This window comes from Marmota marmota, unplaced genomic scaffold, assembly GCF_001458135.2.
Source record: "Marmota marmota marmota unplaced genomic scaffold, marMar, whole genome shotgun sequence".
NCBI classification, from domain to species: domain Eukaryota; kingdom Metazoa; phylum Chordata; class Mammalia; order Rodentia; family Sciuridae; genus Marmota; species Marmota marmota.
The window spans coordinates 10,502,846-10,520,866 of NW_026000119.1; the positions used below are offsets into that span (position 1 = coordinate 10,502,846).

The following is an 18,021-nucleotide window of genomic DNA, read 5'->3' on the forward strand; positions in this document are numbered from 1 at the left end:
CAATAGTCAATAGAGCTCATGTGTACTTAAGTGTTTGTATACAAATATGTTTATGTATAGATTTTCGTTTCTTTTGTTTGCTTGTTTCCCTGCCAGGCCAGGACTATACATGAGAGCCATGTGAACACATCAGGGTATATAATACATGGCTCCATCTGGAGGCAATTCCTGGCATCTGGTACTCCAGAGGTGACTTGTCTGGTGATATCTTTGTTGCCCTAGTACATGCCAGGAAAAAATGTGAAGGAAGAAGATCCTCCCTGACCTGGTATGTGATCCAGAGATGAGAACGAAAAATTTAGCATTCAGAGAGGTAGACTCCCATGAAAGCCAAAGGTGGTGACAGCCCTGACTTCTATGCAATTGCTCAAAATACCCTGAGCTCACTGAGACCTCAGAGTGCAGAAGAAATCTCAGTTTCTTCCAGAAAATAAATAAATAACAGGGGATAAAGTGTGTAAGGGGTACCTTCATCTCAGCTTCCATAAGAAGGTGTAGTTAAGTCCCTACATTTTAAAAGCTTTCCAATAGAGTTTTTCATTTGGAAAAATACACTATAGTTTATTTTCTCTTATTATTTTCCACTGCCTATATGAAGATATTTTTAAATATGTAACTTTAAGTTTTAGAAGAAGCTACTTAAACTGTAAGTGAAACCATCTTGAATAAAAATACCTGTATGTCCATTTTTAGATAACATAGAACTACTATTCTATTCTATTTTAAAATAATAATTAGCTTATCACATTTTGGACTCTGATTTACTTTACAATTCTTCAGTAAATCTCTTGTGAAAATTAATACCCTAAAAAGAAGCACAAATTTGGCTTCAAGAATGTATTTTTTTCTAATTGTCTCATGAGAAACAATTATAAACACATAACATAAACGATGTGTTGTGCAAAAATAGAATAGTGTGAAGCTATGGAATACCCACTATTGACATGAAAGATGACAAACTCTTCCCTTCACTTTACTTGAAGAGAATCTGGCAGGTGGCTGACAGTTTTCTGTAGTTGTAGGTTGGCACAGGGGATGGTCCATTGACCCTCCAAGCAAGTGAGTATCAAGCTAGCCAATATAGGAATGTAGAGGCCATTCTTCCTGAACTCAGTTTATTTCAAATATGCTAAACTGTTTAGCATATGACCTGTATTTGTTTTCCCAAATCTCAATTGTATTACATGAAACAGTGGCACCAACCAATGCATCAAACCATAACATAGTCAAGTCAATTATCACTGATTTGAGCAGTAGAAAAGAATCTACTTATAAGATTGATTTGACCATATATTTAGGTTTACAGAAATAAGTCACAAGCTGACACTTCCTGAACAATGAATTAGGCATTGCTCATTCCTAGGCCCTGTGCAGCAGGCATATAAGCTTTGAAGCTTTCAATAAAGCATTTAGCTCAGGAAATTATTTCTTACAAAAATATCACTTTTCTTTGGTATTAAATATTTTTACACATAATATATTAGTAAATAGTTTGTCAAAAATAAAACAAAAATAAAAACATTTTTGAGTATATTAAAAATACACAGTTGTTGACCTAACACACAACCCAACATAAATATTATTAATAAAATAGGAATATTAACATTGACTAGGAATGCAGTGCATCCCTGTGCTGTTCAGACTTGAGACAACGCTGGGTCCCCTGAGGTCACTCTCTCATATTCCTTCTTTGAGTTTTTGCTTTTGTGGTTTTTGTACCTGGAAATATTAAGAAATGAAACTATTAGCATTATATTCAATAGTTACAAGAAAAAAGCAAGGTAACAAAAGAAAAAAAAATATGGACTCCAAAGGCATGTTAGCATAGTGTATTCAAAATGGCGGAAGTGCCTGGGTTTAGGTTGGACAAGGTGACAAAAGGAGGAAGGAAGGGAGTAGTGTTCTTTAGTCAAAAGAAATTTGGAAGGAAATAGTGGAAGGACTTCTCAAAGGTCTTAACATGATCATGAATATTGTGAAATTTACTGAAGAGAATCCATTTCTCTCTCCCCCCTTCCATTCTCTTCCCTTCTCTTTCTTTTTTCCTTCTCTCTCTTAATAGCTCTTCATTCTGTGATGATAACTAATTAGGAAGGCATTATTATTTGATGGATTCTTTTAATCAAATATGGACAAAATAAATTTAACCTTATAAAAAATAGCACACTTTTAAACTTCACCACCGAACGATTTGTAAATTGAAACTAAAAAATTTACTGAGCACTTTGTACCAGTTTCAAAACAAGAAGGATTTTAAAAGGACACATTTTCAAGGCAACTGTTATTAACTAATTCACACCAGTCCCACAGCCTGGTCCTAACCTACAAAACCTGTCAGTCTACAGTTCTAGTCTTTCTCAGTTATCAACTTGTGACAATATTGTACATAAGAATGGGATATGACTGGTTTAGGGAAATGACCTGAACCAATTCGATCAGTTAGATTTTATATTTTTTTTCCTGGAAACTCATTTCTACAAGTCTGCCTTTCATTTTAAGATGCCAAGACTCTGGGATTATTAATTTACAAGCTGTGTTTTATGAAATAAAAATTTGACCTAATAAAGTAAATACAAGAATCTAAGTATAATAGCAGCATCCTGCCTCATGGTTTACTGCCGCATGCATAGGACTATCATACTCAGTACTAGAAACAGCCTGGTTATTATAGGATAAGAATTTCCATCTGTATTTTATAGAGGAAGGAACTGATATTCCCTGTTTGACTTTCAGACGATCACTTAAGTAATAAGTAACAGAACCCATAATGAAGTGAAATCCGGACGTTCTGTAGCTAGAACATCTCTGTATATGTCATCAATGCAGACTTATTCCTCTAATACTATGTTCACATTTTTACTTGGTTTGTAAGTCTGCATTATGTAATTTATGAAAGTAGAATATAAAGCAAGCACTGGCTTACCATCTGCAGAAGTAGTATATGGAACCGGCGACTATGACAAGAAACAAAATAATAAGAATCACAGTCAAGGCCACATATTCTTTGCTCAAGGGTTGATGCACAGTTAAAAAGAAGTGCTCACATCGGACACCAGTGTAACCCACTTCACATCTGAAGAAAAATACAAGACAAAAATCAATTATTTCAGTATATCATGGTTATGAATTAGTTTCATAAGAATTAGTATTACAGTGTAATGTAAGAAATCAGCAAGATTTGCTAAAAGTTATAAACATAAATTCAAAGATTGAATATAGAGTTGGGACAACATTAATAAAATGACTCCACAGAGCTCTCAGGTTAAATTGTGACATTAAAACAACAGTCTGATTTAGCTGCCAAGGGGGCTGGTTACCTAGAAATGGTGTTTTGTAAGCTTTGTAGGGTTGAGATGCTTTTTGTCTAAACCGGTGGAATCAATTCTGAAAACAATGGCTGACATAGAAGTCCAATGAAAAGATTAAAAGTGGACTTCCTATCACGGCAAGGAATTGAAGGAGGAATTGAAATGTCCACTGTACATCCCTGGATTACGTGTACAATTTGAAAACTACTATTTGTTCTCTAGTTTCAAAAAAGTTAATACAATTTCTAATACTGTATATCAATTATATTTTCACTGTCCGTAGAAATATAGGATAACTTCAAAATTTAAAACAAAAGGAGAGAAACATAATCTCAAACACTGTCTTTGTTTACTTTTGGCATATTACCTGCAGTAATTTTCACTCATGTCCACCAGGTAGATGCACTGTCCATGCAAGCAGTAGCCATTCATGTCAGTGCCACACTTTGTTATGGACACCTGAGCCACAAGTGGATTATCTTCCATCTGAACTGTAAAGGAAATGGAAAGTTGAAAGCATTCTGTTGCCCTCTTGGACTCAGGGCATTAATCATTCTTTCACAACAGTAATCACTAAGCAACTTCACAAAACAGGTCAGATGCCAATCAGTCCAGGAGAATTTTCAGGGGGAGAAAACTACTCCACTCTAGGTATCACACTCCCTAGAACAATAAAGAAACCCCTGAGTCCAAAGGAATATATCCAATGGACTAAACAAAATGAAATAGCACTGGAAGATTTAATACTCAAAAAACAGACTTTATAGATAGAAAAGGTTGTGGATAAATGAATAAAAAATGTGGCATTTATACACAATGGAATATTACTCAGCAATAAAAAAAATAAGATCCTGGCATCTGCAGGGAAATGGATGGCATTAGAGAGGATTATGCTAAGTGAAGTTAGCCAATCCCAAAAAAACAAATGCCGAATGTGTTCTCTGATATAAGGGAGGTGACTCAAAATGGGGTTGGGAGGGAGAGCAAGGGAGGAAGATTACCTCTAGATAGGGAATAGGGGTGGGAGGGAAAGGGAGGGAGAAGGGAAATAGCATGGATGGTGAAAGGAGACCCTCATCATTATACAAGATACATGTATGAAGATGTGAATTCGGTGTCAACATACTTTATATACAATCAGAAATATGATAAATTATGGTATAATGGTGTATTAAGAATTGTAATGCAAAAATAAGTAAATAAAATAAAAAATAACAAAAAAGAAAAGGTAGTTACATACACACACACACACACACACAACACACCATTACCCTCCACAGTAGGTATAAATAAAACACCTCATTTTTTCAAGTCTCAAAGTGATTCTGAAATTCATTACTCTCAAAAGCAATTCCAAGCTAAAACCTTTAATTAACTCAAGAGAGCTTAATTCTATCACAGGTTTTTAAGTCATAAGCTTTGTTTTGGTGTGTGTTCCCAAATTGCTGAGGTTATCATCAAAGAAATCAAAGTCTCCTGACACTTCTCACATTGAGACCTGAAACAAACTAGATAAATTCTGAGTTAGAAATTCCTATTAGGCACATAGAAAAATAAAAATAGGAATCTAGGCCAGGGGCAGTGGTGTACGCCTATAATCCCAGCAGCTGGGGAGGCTGAGGCAGGAGGATCACAAGTTCAAAGCCAGTCTCAGCAACAGGGAGGTGTAAGCAACCCGGTGAGACCCTGTCTCTAAATAAAATGCAAAATGGGGCTAGGGATATGGCTCAGTGGTTGAGTGCCCCTGAGTTCAATCCCTGGTCCTGCTCACCACCAAAAAAAAAAAAAAAAAGAAGAAGAAGAAGGAGAAAAAGAATCTTGTTGGAAAGAATGTTGCAACATTTATTTACAAATAAATTCCCATTAGAATGTTTTTGTTACTAAAATGTGAGAGAGATGTTTATGAAATTATCATTTTTTAAAATCTTGACAATAATACTTTTGTACATATAACCAAAAAAGGGAGAGAGGTGGTAGAGGAAGGCCCACCAAACTTCCAAAGAACATGATAGTGAAGGAACAAGAAAGAAGGCAATATTTTTGTGGAAAATATCTTGTTTTCTCAAACTAACCCTTGATTCAGGAGCTCAGACTGAATACAGAACTGACCTTCACTGAACCACAGAGACTGCTGTCTCTGATGGGAAAAGACTGGGCATTACTTAAGACTATTGCTTAGTAAAATGTTTGACACACATTAAGTAAGAAAGGACATCATTTGTTCCTCTTAACAAATAGACATGTGTATGCATGCACAATTTTTAAACAACTGTTTATAAAATGAACTTTCTTCTATTTCCTGTTTTCTGGGATCTAGTCTTTCAGTGTGTCTTTTAATGATAATTCTGTAGAAAATGGGATTTTCCTTATTTCCTGAATTTTTAAGAACAAATCTTTGTATATAAATAGATGATGTCTGATCCCTCTCCCACTACTCCTTTATGTATTTTTCTAGAACTCTAATTAATTAGTGGATCAAAATTAATACGGCAATACTCTCCCCTTTTTGTTTGTCACATATTTATATTTACATTTTTGTTGAAAACTGTGAAATCTCTTGATGTAGAATTTATGAAGCTGGGCTTACCCAAAGCTGTGCAGTTGTCATCTGATTCCCCTGGGATACATGATGGAATCACAGTCGTGCTGGGAACCATTTGTAGAAGTTGGAAACCTATTAATGGAGGAAAATCAAAAACATAGTTAATGTTTCAAGGCAAGAATCCTTGGTCAGATTTGGAAATAAATGCAGCATTTACAGAGTAGTTTTGATTGTTTTAAAATTTTTATCCATCAAAAGCATAAAAAAGTAGTTCATGAGAATAAATGACCCTTCAGCTTTTCTCTCCCAGGGTCCAAGCAGTACATTCAGAGTTACAAATTTGACCTGCTGTAAACATTTCACAGTAACATTTTCAAAGACCTGATTGTGAACTTTGAGTTTTCCTAAGCTGAACAGTTAGAGAATTTCCACTGTTTTACTCCACTGTGTGTTTACAATAACGCTGTGATGTAGACCCCACCACAAAAGACTTCAAATAAAAAACAGGCTCTAGGGCTGGGGTTGTGGCTCAGTGGTAGAGTGCTCACCTAGCGCGTGTGAGGCCCTGGGTTCGATCCTCACTACCACGTAAAAATAAATAAGTAAAGTAAAGGTAATGTGTCAAACTACAACTAAAAAATAAATTAGAAAAAGAAAAAGTATCCATTTATGGTAACAACAGAAAAAAAAACTAGCATATATTTATTGTTTACATAAGTATCTGTTACTTATTACATTGTATTATACATGAAAATAGACTGTAATTAATAAAATATAATCTAGGTAAAATCAGAATATAGCTTCCCACCATATTCATAGGAAAGTGGTTCCAGAAAGTACCAAAATCTGCAGATGCTTAAATCCCATACATAAAATGGCATAGAATTTGTATATAACCTATGAACTTCTTCCCATATGCTTTAAATTATCTCTAGATTATCTATAACATCAACTACAATGTGGATGCTGTGTAAATGTCTGTTATACTGCATTGTTTAGGGAATGTACAGAAAAGGTCCATACGTGTTCAGCACAGATACACTTTTTAAATACTTTTGAACTTGTGGATACAGATAAGCTATGTAGCTTATTTAATTCAGGAAAGAGCTGGAATGTAGAACCACACCAATCCCTAGCACCAAATTTCTGCCAGCTCAGACAGGGTCTGAACCAGCTCTTTCATTATGTGCTTCCAGTGAAAAGGTAAACTTTGGAAAATAGGCATCAGAATGACTCCAGTGAATTCTGAACTGCATAGAAATCATGATAAGAAGAAACCTTTTAATTTTACATGTTTATTTAAGAGCATTTAGCCTCCTAAGTTTAAGTTTCAGGTATTTGCACTTCAACTCCTCTTTCCTGTCTAGATGAGTAATTGTTAGATAATAAATAATAATGGTGGGTGTAGTAGCAATAGTTAACAACAGTTAAGATTTCATGAAAATGTGCTGTATGCCAGGCATATTTCTATTCCCCTTATCCATATTATCTTATTTAATTCTCTCAGTGACTCTTTTAGGAAGACACTATGATTAGCTACATCAGACATATAAGAAAACTGAGCATAAAGAGTTTAAGGAAACGCAATGCTAAATGAGCCAGGAGAATGTAGAAATGGCAGTGAAACCCAATGAACATCACACGTATCAAACTAGGGTACCTGTAATTGAAGCAGAGTATATACCCCAAAGGGAGGTAACAAAGTATGGTGGAAAAGCAATCATGTGAGCAAACTTGAGCGACAGAACTTTTGATGCATTAATTAACTTCTCCAAGTCTCCATTTTCTCTACTTTACAGAGTTTTGGGGAGATTGAAATGAAATGATATTCTTCTAAAATGTCTTACATACCAGTGATTTCCCATAAATGTTCTTTTGTACTCAACTTCTAGCCTGCAGTTTTAGCAGTATATGTGGGTAGTGCCCTCTACTGGTTTATAACAAGATTATAAATCTGTTTATTATTTTGGTCTTTTAAGGATGAATTAAACCATGTAAAACGGGAATTTTATTTTACTTTTTCTTAATCAGAGGAGGCTTGTATTTATTAAGAATGCGGCAAATTCTTTGGGTTCTACAAACCAAGTTACATATCAGCATCAGTATCATAGTTTATATGTTCATGTTTCAAACTTAACATAACAATCCTGGGAAGCTGTTATTAGCCTCAGACAGCCTCAGTGCATACAAATGAAATGTCTTATGCAAGACCACTTATCTAGTGACCACAGAAGGTAAGAGTAAAGAATCTGGCAGCAAGTTGCATACTCTTTTGATAATTTGAAAATACTGTTTTCTTGACAGCTTTAGAACTCTCTCTTCCCCACTCCATGTTTCTCCTACAATATAACTGTTGCTTCAATTGTTCTCATACATTTAAAAAATCATCTTTCTTAAATAACAAAAATAGTGGCTAAGTCTGGATTTCATTGTCAGTTAAACTGAGATTAAAAAATTCTTTTTAACAGAAGATGAATTAGATTCTCTTCTGTGTTAATTGTGTGATACTTCTCACTATAATTTTGACATAAATGTTACTGAAGAATTAAACCCTGTCTTACCATCTTCGGTACAAACTGAACTTCTCTTTGCAAAGATTCTTATAACTAATTCTCTCCTAGGAAGGTGCCAGCCAGGTAAAAGTACACATTTCAAGCCAGGTTTTCTATCCTTTACAGAAACCAAGAGTGGCTTTGCGTGCTTGGAATTGCTTACAATTGCAACTTGGCACTGCTAGAGAATGCAGCTAATTGCATTGAGGTTCTGGAGGTTTTTGTTTGTTTGTTTAGGTTTTTGGTAGTTGTCAGTTTTTCCACTGTTGGAAACTTTGTTCTAGTTGTTTAGGCCACTGGTGAAATATTTGTCTTTGTCAGTTAAAGATTGTTCAGGCCAGGGTGTGCCTCCGTGAAAACTGGGCTTCCTCTACCTGTGACGCTTCCTTGGACACAGTCCATTGCTCAGGACAGTTTCTGTGAGACTTGCTGCATTAATCCAACAACAGGATATTTTAACAGAGGAAATTGTAAATAATTGTAAATTCTCCTCTCAAATTAAAAGTGTGTAAGTGTAGTTCTATCATAGATGTATGTCGTCAATGAAATAACAAAGTTGTTTCTAAATTGACTGACCAAATGTACAGCTCTATTGCTTTAAAACAGTGGTTCTCGAGTGTAAAAATCACTATTCGTTATTTTATAGTCATACAGGAAAGAACTGAGTGCTAAGTTATATCCATCCATTTTCTTAATATTCACTTTTTTCATGATTTTAGTGTTCTTTGCACACAACAATCACTCTGTGATTCAATTATAAATATTATATTTGAGCTTTTGATCCATTTCAATACTCCCTGATAAGAAAATAATTCACTGTGATACTAAAGATTTTGGGTAGTGTCTGTGTCAAAATCAAGATGTGACCAAATTTACACTGGCAACTAAGAGACAGAGAAGTCTGCAAAGTGATATTGGGAGATGATCTACAAACTTTCAGTGTCAGCTAGAATTTCTACTTCGATACAAATACAAAGTTCTTTAGAGGGTATTATTTCTGTCAAATTTCTAAGTGGGTTTTAGGAATATGAAGCTCACCTATTCATCTCTCCACCTTCACCTTTTGGAGATTGTGTTTCAGCGAAATCTCAAATGTGCCAACAGGAAATGGAGTCACTGACTCAGAGGATACAAATTGTCTCTTCCCCATGAGTCAGGCCGAGCCTACACCCTTACACAATATTGGGGACCGTGCGTGGTGCGTGGGAGAGGCTGAGTACCATCACCGGAATGGGGATAGCACTAAATGTCTTGGGCCCTGGAGCACTACGAAGTGGTTACCCAACAGTCCATCAGAATGCCGGAAGTAGAAAAATGTTTGTCATTGCACTTGGTTTCTTTTCACCTTGCTTCCTAAGGGTCACACTGAGGGGCTCATCTAGAAGGAGGACAATGCAATGGATGCTGGGATTCAGTGAACAACCAACCAAGCCAAGTCAGCAACATTGTTTGCAAATCTCAGGGGGAAAATAATTCCTTTGGAAAGCAATCAAAACAAATAAAAATGATCCAAAAATATGATTAACAGAATGAAAGGTATATGCCTTATTTTCCCAATCAAATCTTTTAGAATATTAAGAACAGAACAGCAAACTCATGATGAATCATAGTATTTGCCTGGCCCAAACAGGTAGCAAAATCCGCTTCGTTTACACTTTTGCTGTGGTCACATGCCAGCCTACTCATGGACTGTTAGTTTCCTACCTTCTTCCACAGCAGTTTATAATTTTAGAATTTGTCTAGAACATAGTAGGCTTGTTAGGTCTCGTGCACTTTTAAAGAATGAACATGCCTTCACCATTTTGGGATGGCTTGCTATTTTAAATAGAATTTCACTATTAGACACGACCTTGCTTTATCTTGGATAAAATAACTATAAACTTGGTCAAATAATATAGTGAACAAATTTCAGTACTTTCTAGTAACAGCCTAATTTTCAGAGAAATATATATATATGTGTGTGTGTGTGTGTGTGTGTGTGTATAAATATATAAATGTATATATAATATATATGTGTGTGTGTATATATATGTATATATTTATATATACATATAAATGAGTAGAAATATAGAAATGTATGGAAGACTAACCTTTAAACTAACATTTATACATATAAATGTATGGAAAATTAACCTTGTCTTCTGCCAGCAATTATTCTATTTCTTTATTACAAACCTTAAAACTAAGCTTTATTTTAAAAAAATGTAAAAACTATAACTATTTGAGCTAAAGTAGCACAAAACCTGAGGCAATAAAATAACAACTTACAAATAAGTATTTCTTTAATTTTGAGCTTTAAAAGATAGCCATAAGATCTTCCTCAACAAGTGACAAGGGAAGATTTAATATGCCATGTCTTTCAATTTATATGCAGTGCATTATATTCTACAATTTTGACAGTAATTTCTAAATCACATTTCTAAGCGCTCATATTCATCATACAATGTAGTACTTAACACTATTCAAATAAAAAATCCAGTGAGTCAAAATAAGGAAAAATCAACTACTTCGCCCTAAACATGGGTGGAAACATGCATATCTCATTCGTCATAGAAGTGTTGGTGTAATGGAGAAGAACTAAGACCAACTCTTGGGTAATGGGTCCAGTTTATGTTTATCTGGGTGTTCTAGAACTTTGTGGCTAAGAGTCCTAAAGATGAGACATATACCTCCTGAAAGCCAATGACTCATTTCTACTGTATAATTTCAATTCTAGGGAAAAGGTTTTATCTGCAAAATAATCTGATAGGGGAGGGAATTTTTTATAACCATTTATCTTGCTTCCCACCTCTACCCCTATAGGTCCAATTCAGAGATTTAAGCTACCTTTACATTGTTTTCCCAAAGGCAGACTCTCATAAAGGAGCAAAGTTTGATTACGAGTGTTTGCCATTTGCCTTTTTATTATTATAGTCATATTGTGGCCTGAATTTAGAATATTTAATGACATTTTTAGAAGTATATTGACCATTTTGCTTTCTATATAAATGTCTATGCCAAACATGAATTTTCAGAAGGATTAGATATTAATCAGTGAGCCCTCCCCTCGAAAATGGGGAAGTTAGTACATAAAAGAGCATTTAAAAATCTTTAAGTTGGTTATTTTTCATTTAATGAACCTACATAATACAAATCACACATTATATTATGGAAATTTCCTTTATATAGTTTATGAAAATATATTTGCTTAACATTAGAGACCTTGACTTCAGTTAGAGGCACATCTAACATCCACAGTATGGTAGCAGGGTGAGAAGGGCTTCGATACAACCCCACAAACAGAAAAGAAGGAGGAAGGCAGCTTAGCCCCTATTTTTTTTTTAGTTAACTACATGTGTCAAATGATATATAAATATTTATAAATATCTATTGAGCATTTTTCTACATGCAAGATATCAAGCAAGATACTGTCTGGAAAATTGTTGCAAAAGACATGGTTCCTGACCTCTGTACCCTTAATGAAACTAGACACCTGAAGGAGGTGAAGAAAGAAGAGAATTCACAGATGATGTTAAGTATCTGGCCAGAAAATACGAAGGAGGATGGTACCATTAAATGAGTAGAAAGCAGGCAGGGCAGCAGGTTTGTGGGGGGCATTTAGGCATGAAGAGAGGACATGGGTAAATGAATTGGAGTTTGAAGCTCCCCTACTATTTAAATATATGAGGTAGTTGAGAATACAGATCTGAAGTAAAGGAATAAGAATGGAATTGATTATATCTATGTGAAGGTCATATGAAGAGATAACATCTTAAAGTCAAGGAAGTCTCTCAAAAATTCCAAGGGTAATAGTTTCTAATGAAAACTAACAGAACTTGGAGAAATAGGTGGTAGACAGCAGACAGATATAGTCAAGGTAAAAGAAAGAGAAATCTCAGAAAAAAAAAAGAAATTTCAGTGTTATGAGAGTCAAGGGAGTAGAATTGTAACAGGAAACATGAGGAAGTCAGCAAGGCAATGACTGCATTAATGACCCCATCATAAAGAAGAGTCATCCTTATTAGATGCAAATGGTTCTAAAATCAGCAATAAAAATTGCTAAACCGATTTTCTTGTTTGTTTTTGTGATGCTGGTGATTGAATCAAGACTTCACTCTTGCAAGGCAAGTGTTCTACCACTAAGCTACATCCCCAGACCCCAAAGCAGGATTTTTTTTAAAAAGTAGAATTTGATTTGTATTTGTATCCAACTTACTATTAATTTTATTTGTCTTCATAACTTAAGGGCTAATTATTCAAACTGTGAACCATGGGTGTCAATGATTATGACTATTAAAAAAAAATACATTGGATTAGTAGTTCTCAACCAGGAGCTATTTTACCAACCAGGAATGCTTGACCACCTCTGGAGATGGTTGTGGTTGTCAAAACTGGGGGGAACTACTGACATCTAGTGGGTAAAAAACAGGGTTGCTACTCAACACCTGCAATGCACAGGACAGACCCCCACAGCAAAGAATTGTCCAGGTCATGTCAATACAATCAAAGTCAAAAACACCTTAATTAGTGTCAAGAGATGTGGAATCTAGTTCTAGCTCAGATACTTATTTATTCTCCTTCAACTGAGTTTCTTTACCTCTAAAAACAAACCAGAGAGTGAGATGGTATGGAGAGAGAGATGGAATTTGAATTAGATTACTCTAAATTCCCTTTCTCTTTCTTCTACTGGCTATATCCATCCTTCAGTCATATCACTGTTCAGTAATCTCTCTTTCATTCTCTCTCTCTCTCTCTCTCTCTCTCTCTCATACACACACACACACACACACACACACACACACACTTTTATACACTTGAATTTTGGTAGGCATAACATCACTGAATAGAGTCTATAAGAACCAATAGAAATATGGAGAAAAGGGAAGAAAAATTATTAGACTAAGAAGCAACAGAATTGAGTTTTCAAAACTACTGCTTAATCTTGAAATATTTTCCTTCTCATGTACATTTGCAAAGAACAGCTGGTTCAGTCAAGAAATAGTGGTGAGAACTCTGAATATAGAATAAATCTAATCATCCGTCTGACAAACAGGTTATACTGATGTTTAATAGAGTCTGGTTTTTGTGTTCAGTTTTTGTTTTTTATGCTGTCACTAAGCTTGTTTAGATACAGACTCACACTGTGCTCTGACAAGGCTAACATATTTTTTTTTCCTGGACAAGAATCAATTCGTTATGAATAACTAACTTAAATAGTATGCTAGTTAATTAAATCATTACTTTAACCTAGAATGCCATTGAACCTTTATCTGTTCTGCAACTAGACACCCAGTCTTACATAAACTGCACTGCCAGCGGATACTGAGTCTGTTGCATTACCTCATTTTTTCAAAGGTTCCAGAATTAGCATACCAAAGTGATGGCTGTCAAGCTACTCCTCCCTGAGGATCTCCCCTATTGCAGCTTTGGGGAACCTTCCCATTGTCTTCCAATGGAATATTCCCAACAGCAGTTACGGCCATATCAATAGATAATTTGCATAGGCCTATATTCAGAGTTAAGACGGAAACAATATCTTAATTTATAGTCTCTCTAAAAAGGATTTATTACTTGACATTTGCATCTCTTGTCAGGAAATGGGAGATTCTTATGCAAAAAAATGGGAGGATGAGCAGAAAACACTTAAATTTTTTTTCAAAGTGACTATATGAGTATTGAATTTTTTAAAAAGGAAATATATCTATTTTCTCACAATTAGTAGGAATGGGCTGTAGATTCCAACATGGTCCTTTTATTGATACTTATTTAATTCGTAATTATATAAAACAGACAAGGTATACAAACAATATAAGATATCCTTTTCCTTGATTGCCTTACATAATATAGCTTGGAAAATATAGAAATAAAGGCCTTAGTTAACTGAATTCAGTTACTGCTTTTAATAAAAATCATATCCAAGAGCTATATTGATAAAAATTATGAACACTAAAAAGTCAACATTTCTGAGTACAAGTTGAGAGAATGCTCATATTGTCTTTGGTATCTCATTTTGAATAGGGTCAGGAAGCCCATTTTTGTATATATGCTGTCCCTAGAACAGGTTCCAAGTCTTGGGGTGGCCCTAAATGCCTCTGGAACTTCTCTATCAGAACTTCTTATTTTGATTATGCTCCCACTAACCCAATGGCTCCTTATACATTTTTCAAGAATGACCTTGCAATTTACTCCAAATCCTTGTAAAGTAGTCTTTGTTTCTATATTTGTCAAAAGTGAGCTAACTACACCTACTGTGTAAAGAATAAATGAGGTGATGTATGCAACACATCTAATACTTATGTGTGGCAGATAGTAGGCATTTAGTAATTTTCAGTTCCCTTCCCCACTCCTGGATTTGCATTCCAGTGGGGAACCAGACACTCCAATTACCCTAGCTGCTAATATGGTAAGACCATGCAGAGGGCAAATGGGGTCAAAATCCAGACAGGAGAGGCCTGTCATTGTGTTTTCTGCCCAGATGTGTCATCTCAGGTGGTGTGAAGACTCAGGCAGCTCATAAATTCTCAGGGGCAACAGAGAGGACTGGAAAGCAAGCCAAATGTCTCACTGAGATTTCAGCTTCTCTTATTTTTTTTTAGAAAGAATGTTTGCTTTGCTTAATGCTCTCTTACTGTGTGAAGCTGTACTAAACTGTCAAGGAGATACCATTCAGAAACATGCTCAGAAACCTGTTTGAACATGAATGAAAATGTTTTATTTTTAGATGAAGAGTCCCTCAACATAACTACAGAATTCAAGATAAAAATTTCTCCTCTTTTTTTTCCTTTTGTAACAATCACAAAATTAGAAAGGATAATGCAGCCGGAAAACATAGATTATTCAGAAAAAAGTATTATTCATTTTGAGGTATTTCCATGCTTTTTCAAAATGTTCAGTAGACTAAAAGTGCCAGTAAACCAAGGCACAAAATCCCTCAGTTGTTTAACATCATTTATATGAAAAATTAGGATCAATTTCCCAATCTATAAAACATAAATAGGAAACATTTCAAAAATTTATAAGTAATCAAAATGATTGTGTGTATGTGTAACAATTTAAACCCACATGTATTGAAGATGGAGGATAGAATTTTTCCATAATCATAAATACATATAAGACAAAAATAATAGAATGTATGAAGAGATCTAAAATAAAAATCTCTTTCTTTTGAAGAAGAGAGTTTGGGAAAAATATTTCTAGGCAGTCTTTTTTTTTTTTTTTTTTGGAGGAAGGCAATTTTAGAATTGCCTTTGCCTTTTATTCCATATAAAAAAGGACTAAAACTATAAGATCTGCATACCTGAATAGAATATAAAGATTTGATATAGAACTTCAAACAGGAACTTTCCTAGTGGCAGAGAAAAATCTAAACAAACTGGGAAAACAGAAACTAACCTAGCTCATTTGGAAATGGGTTTGGCAGCTGACGAAATAGGTGAACTATAATTAAGTAATGCAATAAAGGAGTTAAGCACTTTCATGACAACAAAAACACACAACACACGCTGGTTGGGTAGTACCAAGGTTATTCATAGGCTCTTGCTGTCTTAAATTAGAATATTCAATGAGATACCTAGAACAGACACTTGCATTGTTCAGATGCAATTTACAGGTGGAGGGAAAAAAAAAGGTATAGAGCCATTCTGACCTCTATGTTAATTTCTAACTCTAGGAAGACTGTTGTCTTTCTAATTTTATTCTTTTTCACAGATTCTAAGCAAAGACAGCAAATCCAGAGTATTTATTGAGAATCTTCTACCAAGTTGTTCTTATCTCAGTTTTGGCAGAAACCACAGATCCAGTTTCCACTTATGTTCCTGAGCTTGGATGTGTAAATTCTAACTATGCATAGTATGCATTTCATTAAGTCTTTCAAACCTGAGATAAGGCCTGCCTGTCGAAATAATCATTTAACTGTCACATTCTGCAAAGGTAGAGTTAGTGTGTGAGGGAAATTCACCTCCTTGCCATTCCAGGAAGAATGTGAGACTAGCAACTTTTACTTCCTTATTGAAATATTCATATGCAACTCCAAACTCCCCTTGAAAATTTAAGGAATCAGGGAAAACCAGAATGTAACATTCAGATTTTTTTTTTTCTTGTCTTGCCCATGGGTTAAGAGATGCGGGGGGGGGGGGGGCTGTCTTAAATTGGAAGACTGACATTAAAATACCTTCAGTGATTACAGACTACCGGGTGCAATCAGCCCCAAGAGCAAAGCTCCTGACGAAGCTATGGAGGCGGGGACAGCTGCTGGGGAACCCGAACTCAGCAGGTGTAGGAGGCAAAGGGCGGTGGGGAGCTCCAGGACCTGCCCAAGGCCCTTCAATTCCAGGTATCCGTGGATAGCGTTTTAATTCTGTCACGTCTAGAGCTCCAGTCAAGCTCCCATTGGCACACCTCAGCGCCCCCAGGATGCTAAACCGGGCTAGATTTTAGAAAACTGGGTGCAAGATCGAGGAGGAAAAGCATTTCTTTTCAAATGGTCTCTTGTTGCGCGCGGCTAGTCTCAAAAGGCCACCTTCCAACAAGGAAGAGAAAACCACGAAATATCAAAGGTGCTTTTTAAGCTTTTGGATTTCTAGAACTGGTAAATTTCAAAAGAAAAAAAAAACAAAGTTTTTCTACTTTTAATTTTGCCTAATAAAAATATGTCAATTTATGCACAACATATATGCTAATAATTAATTTATTAATGAAAAGCGTTTTCAATATTGATCCCACACCCCACCTCCAGCTTTGCCAGTGGAAACGACAGACCCGCCTCAGTTTAAATGGAGTTCGCTTTAGCCTAGTGACAACTCGGTACTTGTCTTGTGACAAGTTCACAGACTCAGTATCCGTCTCTTCTTCGGGGGCGGGGGGTGGAAGAGGCGAGGCTCACCTAGGCAGAGCAGCAGTGCCTGGACCAGGCCCGTGGGACGCGTCTCCATCCTCTTCCCTGCGGCTAGCCTCGGCTGAGCGCAGGCGCCCCGGCTGCAGGAGGTGGGAGGCAGGCGGCAGAGGGCTACTGGGGACGCTCCGACCAGCCGAAGCGATCCGCTGCCGCGCTGTAGCTGGAGTGCTGCTGAAAGCCTGAAGGGTCTATGCGTCCTCGGTGTACCTCTGACACCAGCTTGTCAGGCAAGTGAGCTCAACCGCCACGCGCTGCGACCTTTATAAGTCTGGGGAGGTGCTTCCGGACAGGAGCACTTACTATTGGGGTGAGGTTCAAAAGTGCCCAGAGTTTCATAATCTCGGCCCCCGGGGAAGGAGTGGTGACCACTGGACTCTCCGGATGTCATCCTCCCTCTCTGGAGCACTTGAGAGTAGTGGTTGAGGAATGAAAAAATGTCCTCTGGGTAGCCGGAGACTACTCCCCAAACTTTTCCATCCTCGAACTCCGACTCCCGCAGGAGGAGGTGGGGAGCATGAACCAGATGAGTTGGTTTGCTTCCTGGGGTCACCTGCCGAGTAGTGGGTGGCTTTGGTTGCTGTGGGTGACAGACATAACTTGAATCAGGGCTAGTGTTTCCAGTGCATGCTTTTGGAGAGGTGTGTGTGTGTGTGTGTGTGTGTGTGTGTGTGTGTGTGTCTTACTAACTTCAGCAGAGATAACTCCCTGTTTATGAACATACTTGAAGTTTGTCAGTAGCTCAAGCAC

The 18,021-nt window shown here is 36.4% G+C and overlaps 1 protein-coding gene across 1 annotated transcript; it reads right to left on the reverse strand.

Annotated features, from left to right (window-relative positions):
* Positions 1–752: 752 nt before the first annotated feature.
* Ereg (epiregulin) lies at positions 753–17,616 on the reverse strand. The gene is made up of 5 exons (XM_015499195.2): positions 17,263–17,616; positions 5,896–5,982; positions 3,676–3,799; positions 2,924–3,073; positions 753–1,719 (listed from the first exon to the last, which is right to left on the reverse strand). The coding sequence occupies exons 1-5, from the start codon at positions 17,309–17,311 to the stop codon at positions 1,638–1,640; spliced, it is 492 nt and encodes a 163-aa protein (XP_015354681.2). The 5' UTR covers positions 17,312–17,616; the 3' UTR covers positions 753–1,637.
* Between the last annotated feature and the right edge of the window lie 405 nt (positions 17,617–18,021).